General features: G+C 45.8%; 1 protein-coding gene across 1 annotated transcript in view; it reads right to left on the minus strand.

Moving 5' to 3' along the window:
• Positions 1 to 13,407, minus strand: part of PPP4R4 (protein phosphatase 4 regulatory subunit 4) — a 215,337-nt gene that overhangs the window by 39,620 nt on the left and 162,310 nt on the right. The window contains exons 8-9 of the mRNA XM_068254652.1: positions 4,071 to 4,192; positions 1,369 to 1,491 (exon numbers count right to left, since the gene is read on the minus strand). Coding sequence (XP_068110753.1) covers positions 1,369 to 1,491; positions 4,071 to 4,192 — 245 coding nt within the window. The remainder of the gene's footprint in view (positions 1 to 1,368; positions 1,492 to 4,070; positions 4,193 to 13,407) is intronic.

The following is a 13,407-nucleotide window of genomic DNA, read 5'->3' on the forward strand; positions in this document are numbered from 1 at the left end:
TTTTGGCTCAGCTCAGCACAGCTCAGCAACTTTGCAGACAGCGTGCTGGGCTAGAAGGGCAGGCACTGTGATTGCAGTGCAATATGATCCTCCTGCACTCTGCTCTAAACAGCTGCACTTAACTTCTCCCTAAATTGATGAAGGTGAGAAAAGGACACATTGGGGAATGCTTTCTTTCACTGTGAGACGTTTGCATTTAAAGTATACAGATGAATATATAGGTGAAATATATTTAAAGCATATGATTGCAACATGTGGGTAATGTGTGCAAAAAACATTTCTGCTCTCCCCTCTTCGTCCACCTCCTCCCTTCTCTGTCCACTCCCTGCCCTTCTCTGTCCACCATCTCCCCTTCTCTGTCTGTCCACCCCCTCCCATTCCCTGTCCACTGCAGGGAAAGTCCTGTCCTGCTAGTCATTTCACCCCCGAATGCTTCCCCAGTAAAATGAGTCAAAGATTCGGTTCAAAGAGCCGGATCTTTTCAATGATCCGATTCGAATCATCCGAATCCTTGAAAAGATCCGGACTTCCCATCTCTATGGCCCCGCCCTCCCCTATACAGGTCCCTGGTGTCTAGTGCTTTCCCCTACCTCCCCCACATGGCTTCCCTGGTGATCTAAGGCTTCACCTCCAATATGTCTTTCCCGATGGTCTAGAGTGGGACAAACCTAATGCAAAGTGGGGAGAGCACTCGGGGGCCAAATTTAATGGTTCCAAGGGCCAGATTTGGCCAGCGGGCCGGAGTAGAGGTAAGACGGAAGACTAGCCATACAGAGGGAGCAAAGGAAAGAAATTGTGCGCTTCAACAGGATCTACACCGATTTCGCTCTTCATGGTATTCACTATTCTAGTGAACCCGAGGTGTAAATAAACTCATGAGATAAACAATTGGATCTGTCCTCCTACTCCTACATTTTTTTTTAAATATCCCATAGTTTTATATTATATATTCAAACAATTACAAAGTAGATTAAACGTTTTACTGTCTTTGCTCAATGGCAGTCTATTAAGTGTCCCAGAGTTAAAATATATGATTATTGACCTTTTTCTATCTCTCCTCTGCCCTCAGAAGTTGTATGCTGCCAGGAAAACTTTTATGGTTGTAATTTGCTTGTCAGTTATATATTCTATATTCCTGACAAGGTAAGACAAGACAGAAGCTGTCACTTACATGCCTGAAAATTAACTCTATCAGGCAGCAAAATAAATAAAAAAACAGCCTAGTTATTAATATATTTTACACTGTACATACACATTTATGTTATCATGTCACACGCTTTAAAGCGACCAGCGCCTGATTAAAACAAAACAAAAAAGTCGGGACAAGGCGCCTGATTGGATAAGACAAGAGACATACGACAAACATACCTTGAAGGCCATGGCAAAGTTTTCCTAATTGTAGCGACAGCGAGATGAGGACAGATTCATCGGCTTTAAAAGACTTTTCGCAGAACGACTTCACAAGAGGAAGGACGATCTGATTCCGATCATCTGCAGAGAGAACATAGTCCACGGCTTAAAGTCCCCACTTCAAGCAGACATCTTTTCCTGGTTGTGTACAAGCACTCAAGATACAGAGCTTGATTTTGTCTCTGTAGAGCTTATAATTGTCAAATAATTTGATTTCAAGACAATCAATACAGGAGTCCAGACACTGGCCCCTCCCTGCACCGTAGACTGTCGCTATTGTAGGCTGCACTCTTCTCAGAAAGCTTAGTCCGTGCCCCGCCCCCTTGCAGACTGAACTGCAGGATGATGCAATCCAAGTGGCCACACCCTGAGAGCCCCAAACTGACTCAACGCAGCAGCTTCTGGTCATGTGATCAAAAACGTTAAACCGAGAATTTAGCCGCATAAGTTTATTTCACACAGAGAAGTAACATTTGAGCACCCTGATTACTGTGCTTTTAAATATTCAAAAACACCTTTAGGTCACTTGGAGTGGTCCTCAGAAAATAATCTAGCCGTTAGGGTAAAAACCCCATTGGGGTGAAGTGGTTAAGAACTACTCACGCTCCAGAGAGCCCCCTCTCCCCCAGTTTAGGTGTGTACCCCCCACACACGCAGAATTCACATCCCCAGGATCCAGATCAGTGTTGCATTTCTTCCTCCTGTCCTCCAGGGAGCGCTCTATCTCCGTGATGAGATTGTTGTCTGTCGTCATGTGACAGATGGCGATCTCACAAGAGAGATCGAGAGCTGTGGAGGACATGGAGGAGACTGTCCGGGTGTCGGGGAGACGAGTTTTGAATGCCGCTCCGCTGTACTCTCTGCCATAACCCGCCCGGCAGTAACCTTGACCCAGGATTGGGATTGCTTCTAGCAGCATGTTTTCTTCACCCCAAGCCTTGATCAGAAATACCGCTAGAGGGGGTTAAAGGGAACCTGAAGTGAAAGGCATATGGAGGCTGCCTTATTTACTTCCTTCAAAAATACCTGTTACCTGGCAGATATTTAGCAGCAAATCGGCAAAGAATTAGTGGGGTTTGGGGGGTTGGTTAGGCATTGGCGAATTGGCAGAGTCTGCAGTGGGCGGAGATTAGGCATCATTTGGGGGGTTGGTTAAATTAAGGCAGGGGTGTCAAACTCAAATACAAAGTGGGCCGAAATTGTACACTGGCACCTAGTCGTGGGCCAACCTAAATGTCTGGTGGCCACCTTCCTCCCTTATAAAGTTTCCAGGGGTCTAGTGGCCCCCCTTCAGGTCCTATACAGTTCCCTGGTGTCTAGTGGGCCCCTCTCTCCCCTTTACAGTTCCCTGGTGTCTAGTGGTCCTCCCTCCCCTATACAGTTCCCTGGTGTCTAGTGGTCCCCTCCCTCCCCTTTACAGTTCCCTGGTGTCTAGTGGTCCTCCCTCCCCTATACAGTTCCCTGGTGTCTAGTGGTTCTCCCTACCCTATACAGTTCCCTGCTGTCTAGAGGCCCCCACCCTCCCCTATACAGTTCCCTGGTGTCTAGTGGTCCCCTCCCTCCCCTTTACAGTTCCATAATGTTTAGTTATTTTGCCCATCTCCCCCATATGGCTTCCCTGGTGTTCCAGAGCTTCAACTCCATTATAGCTTCCCTGGTGGTCTAGAGTCGGCCTTACAGAATGCATAGTGGGGAAACCACTTGAGGGACTAATTTAATGCCTCCGAGGGCCAGATTTGGCCAGCGGGCCGGTGTTTAACATGTATGGTTTAAGGTATTTTGCGGCAGGGGAATTGGTTAAAGTTAGGCATCGGTGGAGGGACTCATGTTTTACTATTGAACTTTAATATTACTAATACGGTACTAATATTCCACGAGCAGCTTTCTCCGGCGCCCAAGTTAATGCCCCCTTTTTGAATGCACACACATGGGAATTGTAGTCATGTGGCCAGTCATCGGTCCCTCTGAATAGTCCAGCTGCTAGGAGGGTTCAGAAGTACCTTATTTTTTGGTATACGACGCTCCAGACTATAAGACGCACCCAGGGCAAAAAGCAGGGGGGAAAAAAATACTATATCTGATGCATCCATGGTCCAGGAGCATCTTGTAGATCTTCTCACTCAATTATTGTATCCCCCCATGTGTCCTTCGCTCCCCCTCAATAAAAGCAGAATGAAAGTAGCAGCAGCCCATCTCACCTAATCCATCAGCACCTGCAGCGATCAGAGACCTCTCCTCTCCATCACTGTTTCCCTAGTGCTGGCTTCTGCTGATCACATCATACACGTGACCAGCACTAGGGGAACAGTGAGAGAGAGGAGAGGTCTGATGGATCAGGTGAGCCATAGTGCTGCTGCTTTCATTTATTTAGGTGGAGGGGAAGAGATGGGGGGACAAAAAAAACAGGGAGTCCCCAACATCGTGGGGGGTTGTATCGGCAGGCGTTCGTAAGTCGGGGTCTACCTGTATTTGGCTTATAAGTGACTTTTTCTCCCCATTTCCAAAACTTCAACATATTAAATTTATGGAAATTGCTTTCAGGATCCCAGAGTTCCTCCTGGTGGGGTTGATTATTTCTGTACTTAACACAGTACAAGGATCTCTGGGCCTGAGCTGGGAATCAGAAGGCACCGCAGTCAGCTCTGATACTAAACACTCACCGTGGTCAAACATAACCAGTAAGTTAACCAGAGTCTCGAAGGCTGCCAGTCGCACGGTGCTGCCCTCGTCCCTGGCCAGCTCCACCAGCTCCGGGAGGATGGCCGACTTGGTTAATTCTGTCCTGCAACAAACAATAAAGACACGCTGATATCCATGGCCTGGGGTCACATGCTCCGATAAAGACAACTCACCATGTTTGGCATACAAATCTACTGTATACACAAGTCCTGCCCAACCTACATCTCTGACCTAATCAGCAGATACACACCTGGCCGCCCACTTTACTCCTCCAACAACCTCCTCCTAACCACCCCACGCATCTCGCACTCCCATGCACGACTACAGGACTTCACTAGAGCTGCCCCCATCCTGTGGAACTCTCTCCCGCTGCCCATGAGGCTTGCCTCCTCCTTCAACACCTTCAAAATAAAGCCCTCAAAACTCACTTCTTCAAGGAGGCCTACCTCACCTCAACGCTGCCCTAACTCTCTCTGTGCCGAGAACTTCTTGATGCAACCCCTCCTTTTGTATCACCACCCCTCCCTCTAGATTGTAAGCCTTTGGCAGGGCCCTCTCTCCTTGGGCTTGATTCACAAAGATGTGATAACTTATCGCGGTCGCGCTAGCGTTATAGCGTGCGTAAACCGTTACGTGCATTATTGCGCGCAAAACACTAGCTTTGTGAATCAAGCCCATTGTGTATCATACCTGATTGTACACTCTACCCAGAATATGTGAACTTGTATTATGAGCACTACCACTCCAGTGTATGATTTGGCATTGTATTACTACCTGCATTGGGTTGTGTATCGTATTGCTTATTATCTGTATTGTTTTATCTATGGTCTATTGCCTGTATTGTGCTGTCAGTCACCCCAGTTATCATTGTCTGCAATCCTATGTATTGTACAGCTCTGTGTATTATGTTGGCGCTATATAAATCCAATAAATAATAATAATGTTTATCTATGTGTAAAATGTAAAACCTTATCCTGGACATACAGAAGTGCCATTACAATGTTTTAACATCTCCCAGTGGAGACAACGGGAACTGCACTTAAATTTGTGAAGGCTAGAACCAATGCCTAGTACACACGATACCATTTTCTGTTAGATTTCACCACACAATTTTCTGTTCATTATCTAGTCATTGGCCTCAATTCACTAAGCTTATCGCCTGTTTTTAATAAAGTTTCTAGAGTTATCACCATGGTGATGAGGCATGTAGTATTCAGGAAACATTTTACCTCAGGCAAACCTAACGCTAACTCTTCTGTCTAAGTTAACTCTTCAATCCTTAAAATAACTCCAGAATTCTAAAGTTAAAGACAGGCTGTTAATAAACTGCGTGTGAAAATAACTACAGAGGAGGTAACTTAACTACAGAGGAGGTAACTACCGCAATTGCCGCTCGGGAGACTGTAAAGACGGCGAAATCGCTGTCTATTTACACGATCAGCAGCAGCGCTCTACTGGGGACAGCCGTGTAACACGGCTGTCCCCCTGGGGGACAAGATAGCGATCGGCTCTCATAGGCAGAAGCCTATGACAGCCGATCGCCGTGGTTGGCCGGCTGGGGGGAGGGAGGGGTTGTAAAAAAAAAATTATAAAAAAGTAGTAATAAATTAAAATAAATAAATATTTATTAAAAAAAAAAAATAAACACAGAGGGGGCGATCAGACCCCACCAACAGAGAGGTCTGTTGGTGGGGGGAAAAGGGGGGAATCACTCATGTGCTCTGTTCTGCGGCCCTGCAGCTTGGCCTTAAAGCTGCAGTGGCCAATTTAGTAAAAATGTGCCTGGTCTTTAGGGGGGGTTTATCACTGTAGTCCTTAAGTGGTTAAGTTACCTCCTCTGTAGTTTAAGGTGCGTACACACACACTACCGCCGGCAACGAGTGGTCCGCCAGACCCTCCCGCTGGGCGGACGTTCAGCCAACAGTAGTGCGTGTGTACGTGCTATCGGCAGACTGATAAGGCTGTTTCTGAACGATCCACTGAGCGGGAGGATCTGACGGACCCGTCATTGCTGGATGTAGTGCATGTGTACGCACCTTAAACTAAAGAGGAGGTCACTTAACCACTTGAGGACCACAGTGGTAAACCCCCCTAAAGACCAGGCACATTTTTACTAAATTGGCCACTGCAGCTTTAAGGCCAAGCTGCAGGGCCGCACAACACAGCACACAAGTGATTCCCCCCTCTCTGTTGGTGGGGTCTGATCCTCTGTATTTGTTTTTTTTAAAATAAATATTTATTTGTTTTTTTTTTAATATTTATTACTATTTTTTTATTATTATTTTTTTTACAACCCCTCCCTCCCCCCAGCCGGCTAATCACGGCGATCGGCTGTCATAGGCTTCTGCCAATGAGAGCCGATTGCTCTCTTGTCCCCCAGGGGGACAGCCGTGTTACACGGCTGTCGCCAGTACAGCGCTGCTGCTGATCGCAGCGATGTACATGTAAATAGACAGCGGTTTCGCCGTCTTTACAGTCTCCCGAGCGGTAATTACCTCCTCTGTAGTTAAGTTACCTCTGTAGTTATTTTCACACGCAGTTTATTAACAGCCTGTCTTTAACTTTAGAATTCTGGAGTATTAATTTAATGTAAATAGACACCGTCTTTACAGTCTCCCGAGCGACAATCGCCGCTTGGAGACTGAAGGCGGGACGGGCCGGAAACCCCCCCGAGCAGGATCTCCTGCAAATCCCAGCCCCAGGAGTTAACGCCCATCAGCGTTAGGCGGTCCTGGGGCTGCCGCGGCGGCCACGCCCATCGGCGTTAGGCGGTCTCAGGGGGGGTTAAAGGTGCCCATACACTGAGCCGATTACCGGCCGATCGATAGAAATTGATAAATCGATTGCCCAATCGATCGATTTGTATCCGATTTCGATCGATTTCAATCGATCTGACATGCTGGAAAATCTAGGTCGATCTGGTGAGATGGCTTATCATTTTGCATTGGACCTAATGGAAATATGATGACAAAAAAATGCCATCAGATCGATGGAAAACTGTTCCTAGTAAAAAAAATGTTCCTAAACACATCAGATAGATCAGAGATCTATCTATTGCATATCTAACGAGTGTATAGCCTGAGGAATGAAGAGATAAGATAACTCTCTCACTGTGTGGAGGTAAGTTTTCTCTTGCCTTATCTCCAGCATGATCTTAGTGAATTGGGGCCATTATCTCTGGTGCATTGTCTTCTGGTTATCTTCTGCTGAGTAAAACAATGCCTAATGTTGGAAATTATCTATCTGGCAGGTAAATCGAATTGAACTGAATCGAATCCTGATCGGACATGTTGGATTTAATCGGATCGTAAATAGAATCGTAATTTAATCGTATAAAGAATCGTATCGTGTAGATTGGGCTTCATGCTGGGTTTACACCATACAATTTTCTATTAGATTTACCTGCCAGATCAACATGTTGGAAATGTATCTATCCTATCTTATCTTCTATCTGCCGAGCAATTAGGCCTTGTTCTATTCAGCAGGAGATAAACAGAAGATAATGCACCAGAGATAATGACCATTCTCTACAGAAAATAATCTAATTATGCATTCTAACAGAAAATCTAACAGAAGAATCTAACAGAAAATTGTATGGTGTAAACCCAGCACAACACCATAATGTTAAAGAGGAACTTAAACCATGGATTGACATTCAGGAAGTCGAGAAATGATGGCGTTGCAGTAGTCCAGACAGGAGATGACCAGAGCATAGATATGGAGGGATGTGCTATGTCATGTGAATTTTTACCTTCTCGTGTATCCACAGCTTTGGCAGGACCTTCCACGGTCTGCCGATGTCCGTGGTTACGTATATATGCTGCAGCGCTATAAAGATGTAGGATTCCATGATGCGCTAATCTAAACTGTTATCTGTTCACACAAGCCTTTGGCAGCGTGACGCGTGACAACCTGCAAATGTGCTAAACAACCACAGCGCTATTACCGGTGTACGTTTCCTTATAAAACTAATACGCTGAAACACAACCCTGGATATAATCTTTCAATATCTGTCCCGGATGTTGTCCCGGGTCATATAATACGCACGCGATATAATGATGATTAAACATATGCTTCTGCCGGTTGCTGTGAGTCCATCTGAGACATACAAAAGGGGTTTTACTAGGATGCTGTTTGCCGTTCCGATTTTATCGGTGTGATAAGTTGTTATGGTAATTTCTATGACTAATGCATTTTAGGTTCAGTACTTACTGATCTCAAGAGACACAGGGAAAAAAACCAAGGACGATGACTTGCAGTATGAAGGGGCAAAGAGCACTCAAAATATCACCTCACAAAATGGTGCCAACAGATGGAGAAAATTATGACCTGTCCCTATTCGGATATGGTTTCTTGTTTGGATAGAAGAGTATAGCTGCTGAGGTAACCACTCCACAGTAGGTACAAATAATATCCTTTTAGCCTCAGCCCTGGCTCTTTAAAGGGGTTCTGTGGAATAATAAAAACAAAAACAAACTGGCACTTACCTGGGGCTTCTATCGGCCCCCTATAGCTGTCATGTCCCGCGCCGTCCTCCTACGATCCTCCGTTCCCCGCTGCCGGCACCGGTCAATTATTCGTCTAACAAGACGAATAATGCAGCACGGTGGCGTAGTGGTTAGCGCTCTCGCCTTGCAGCGCTGGGTCCCCGGTTCGAATCCCAGCCAGGTCAACATCTGCAAGGAGTTTGTGTGTTCTCCTCGTGTCTGTGTGGGTTTCCTCCAGGTACTCCGGTTTCCTCCCACATCCCAAAAACATACAGATAAGTTAATTGGCTTCCCCCTAAAATTGTCCCTAGACTACGATACATACACTACATGATACACACATAGACATATGACTATGGTAGGGATTAGATTGTGAACCCCTCTGAGGGACAGTTAAGTGACAAGACAATATACTCTGTAAAGTGCTGCGGAAGATGTCGGCGCTATACAAATACAAAATAATAATAATAATAAGAAATGCACGCTCCCGCTCGCCTCTCCAGGAGCTTACTGCGCAGTACGAGGATTTCTCGCACTGCGTCTGCACAGTAAGCTGCTGCAGACCCGAGTGGGAGTGAGCGCTAGAAGAATAATTACACCGGGACCGGCGGCGGGGAACGGAGGATCGGAGGAGGACGGCGCAGGACATGACAGCTACAGGGGGCCGATAGAAGACCCAGGTAAGTGTCAGGTTTTTTTAGTTTTTTTTTTAATCATTCCACAGAACCCCTTTTAATGCTGGGAATACACGGCTCGATTCTGAGTCATTTAGATGGCTCGATAAATAATTTCCGACACAACCGATCTCCCGCCTGATCGTTTCACCGCTCGATTCTGCATTGAGGACAACGGAAAAAGATATGATAATCAAGCGGTAGATAAGAGATTCGCCTGCAGAATCGAGCGCGGAAAACGATTGGGCACAGAATCGAGTGGAAAAATCAAGCAGTGTATGCCCAGCATTAAACCACTGGGCAATGGTCACACCGTCTTGCTGGGTAAACACGGTGCATTTTTTCGGTCAATTTTCCTTCTGATCGATTTTCCGATTCGATTTTACAATCGATTTCCGATTCGATTTGATTCTCCTATCTTTTCTTATCTATTTCCATTCACTTCTATGAGAAATCAATCAGAAATACAATCAAAAATAAGATCGGATAAGTCGGAAATGATCTATCGAACTATCTAACACAAAATTGTATGGTGTGTACCTAGTGTAAAATTCCTGCAGCCACCAGAGATCAATCAAACAGGTCCAGTAAAAAGATGGAGGCTGGCACCACCAATAAGAATTTATGCTCTTTTTACTGCATTAGCAAGATGTCAAAAAGCTTTGCTGGGCTAATTGCCATTGGTGGTGCCAGCCTCCATTTTTTGTCTGGATGGTGGATCCTGGAGTACGAGGGTCTTTTGCGCTTGGACACACCAGTCCCCACTTTTTGTGAGTGCCACTCCACTGTTTTTTATCTCATTCAAACAGGTGATTGCCACCAACAAAAAAACAGTGGTTAACTCTGTAAGGATACCAGTGTAATAAACAATGTTTAAAACACAGTAAAACAGTAGCAATTGTAACTATAACAAGGACCCAGCAGCAAGTTGTATTTGCCTGAAGGCATACATGCCAAACTCCGGCCCACGGGCCAAATGTGGCCCTCAGAGCCATTCAATTTGGTCCTCAAGCAGTTTCCCCACTTCGCACTATGTTTGGCCCACTCTAGACCACCAGGGAAGCCATATTGGAAGTGAATCCCTAGAACACCAGGGAGGCCATATGGGGAGGTAGGGGGAAAGCACTAAACACTAGGAAACTGTATAGGGGAGGGTGGAGGATTCTAGACACCAGGGAACTGTATAGGGGAGGGAGGACCACTAGACACCAGAGAACTTTTATAAGGGAGGAAGTAGTGGCCAGTAGGCATTGAGGTTGGTCTGCGACTAGGTCCCAGTGCACAATTTCGTCAAACTTTGTGTTTGCGTTTGACACCCCTGCCTTAAAGGGAACCAGAGAACAACAAAGCTTAAAAATGAAAAAAGATGTTATACATACCTGGGGCTTCCTCCAGCCCCATAAGCCTGGATCGCTCCCACGCCGCCATCCTCCGCTTCCTGGATCGGCGGTACCGGGTCCCGTCACTTCCGCCAGACGTGACCAGTCTTCCGCCTGCGCAGTACGGAGGGAGCGCACTGCGCTTGCATCAACTGGCTCGACCGGCCGAAATGACGGGACCCGGTACCGGCAGACAGAGGCAGCGGAGGACGGCGGCGTGGGAGCGATCCAGGCTTATGGGGCTGGAGGAAGCCCCAGGTATGTATAAATTTGTAATGTTCGTCGTCTCTGGTTCTCTTTAAGGTGTACAGCAGCACGCGAATACACAGAAGTAGTGTCAGAAAATGCCAAGTCTCTCCTTCCCTACAAGTTTCGGCGTTGGGCCGTCGTGCCAGGCAACTGGTATTGTTTAAAAGGAAATAAATATGGCAGCCTCCATATTCATCTCAGTACAGTTGTCCTTTAAATGGATTTTGAGGTGACAGATTACTATAAAGTTTTACCTTCTTTTAACCAAAAACCCTGAACAAGCATGCCGATCAAATGTTTGACCCAGGTTTGACTGGATTAAGGTGCACAGTACACACATGTTTGACTCATCAACAATTAGGGATCGGGACCCAATCCCTTTGGGCAACATCGCTTTGCTGGGCAGCCTGTACAGATGTGTAGTCTGCTTATGCCTTGATAAAGGGGCACATTGTTTCTTGAAGACTGCGTGCGGATCCCTCTTTTGACTGCTGGATTAGCTGTGTAGCTGAAAACAGGGCTGTGGAGTCGGAGCAATCTTGGGTACCTGGAGTCAGAGTTGGTGGTTTCAATAAACTGAGGTGTCGAGTGATTTTTGAACGAAATCCATAGCCTTTGTAAAAATTAGACTAAGGAGTCGGAGCAATTTTGGGTACCTTTGGGAGTCGGGCTGGAGGTTTCTTAAAGAGGAACTTCAGCCTAAACCAACATACTGTCATTAAGTTACATTAGTTATGTTAATTAAAATAGATAGGTAATATAATCTCTTACCCACACTGTTTTAAAAGAACAGGCAAATGTTTGATTTCATGATGGCAGCCATCTTTTTGGTTGAAAGGAGGTGACAGGGAGCATGAGACACAGTTCCAACTGTCCTGTGTCCTGAGCACCTCTCCCAGTTGCTAGGCAATGTGAATAACAACATAGGAAATCCCATCATGCTCTGCACAGCATCAGGGAAAAAAAGCCCGGGCTTTTTTTCTTTGATGGGGCGGAGCTTAGTAGCAAGAAAAACAAAGTTCTGATGCTGTGAAAATGATAAAGAAACACCAAGCCTTTTCAGTGCTGCTGAGTAGATTTTTAGTGCGGAGGTTCACTTTAAACTGAGGAGTCTGATGATTTTTGTACCGACTCCACAGCCCTGGCTGACAACGCGTTCTGTTGCAATGTGGGCGGAGCAGTGTGCGTGACCTCACTTGGCAGGCGGGAGCCGCATGCACAAAGAAGTTGACCGTTGCTTGGCCAAGTTGATCCGCTCGATGAATCGATTGCGGAATGGCGGTCAGGGGGTGCTGTACACATGCCTGACTATCAGCTGAGGCGAGTATACGAGGCTTTAGCTGCATGCTTGTTTCAGGTGGGCGATTCAGACACTTCCGATGCATGAAAGATTAGCAGAATAGCCAGGCAACTGGTACTGTTCAAAAGGGAATAAATATGGCAGCCTCCATATCCCTCTCACTTCAAGTGTCCTTTAGGGAGAGCTCCTCCCCTCCAAACCCCCACTTTTAGTTATCTGGCTTCCAATGATGTGTCATATAATTAGCATACAACACCTTTTAGGCAGAATGAGAAGATGCTCCTCATCCCATCTTTATATATAGAACACTGGCATTTTTGTATGTTAAAGGACCTCTGTCGTGAAAATCTTAAAATTTAAAATACATGTAAACATAGACAAATAAGAAGTGCGATTCTTCCAGAGTAAAATGAGCCATAAATTACTTTTCTCCTATGTTGCTGTCATTTACAGTAAGTGGTAGAAATCTGACATTACCGACAGATTTTGGACTAGCCCATCTTCTCATGGGGGTTCTCAGGGTTTTCTTTATTGTTAAAAGCACTTAGTGAATGGCAGTTGCTCCGTCCAACTGCCAAAAAAGTGTGTGGTGAGCAGGGAGGCTGGTCAGCATCATTGTATACAGTAAATCCTTTTCAGGGAATATCTTTAAAAAGAATAAAGGCCATGCTGAGAATCCCCCATGAAGAGATAGACTAACCCAGAACCTGTCGGTAATGTCAGATTTCTCCCTCCTGCTGTAAGTGACAGCAACATAGGAGAAAAGTAATCCATGGCTCATTTTACTCTGGAAGAGATGTACTTCTTATTTGTATGCGTATTAAATGTTAAGATTTTCGCGACTGTTCCTCTTTAAACAGCGAACTGATCATTTGCATTTTTTAATGCTCCTTTAAACAGGCCCCTCGATTTTATTCTAGCCAATCAAATTATTGATGCAAAACCGACTGTTTTTCAGAATGGGCCTGCACAACCCCCCCCCCCGGTCACTGGGAACATTAGAGATGAGATATAATAAAGTCGACGGTGGGCGCTGCGGTGAAGCGAAGGTGAATCATTTAGTCATGCACAATTGGCGTAGTCGGCAGGTGCAGTCAATTGTTCCAAGCTATTAAGAGATGCTAAGCGGTGACTCACCGGGGAAGAGCTGCCGGAGATACAAAGCACTGAGCACAGGCGGCGTTTCACATGAACAGATGACATTCTGTGGAGTATGGCAGTCTGTGCCA

This window comes from Hyperolius riggenbachi, chromosome 9 (genome assembly GCF_040937935.1).
Source record: "Hyperolius riggenbachi isolate aHypRig1 chromosome 9, aHypRig1.pri, whole genome shotgun sequence".
Lineage (NCBI taxonomy): Eukaryota > Metazoa > Chordata > Amphibia > Anura > Hyperoliidae > Hyperolius > Hyperolius riggenbachi.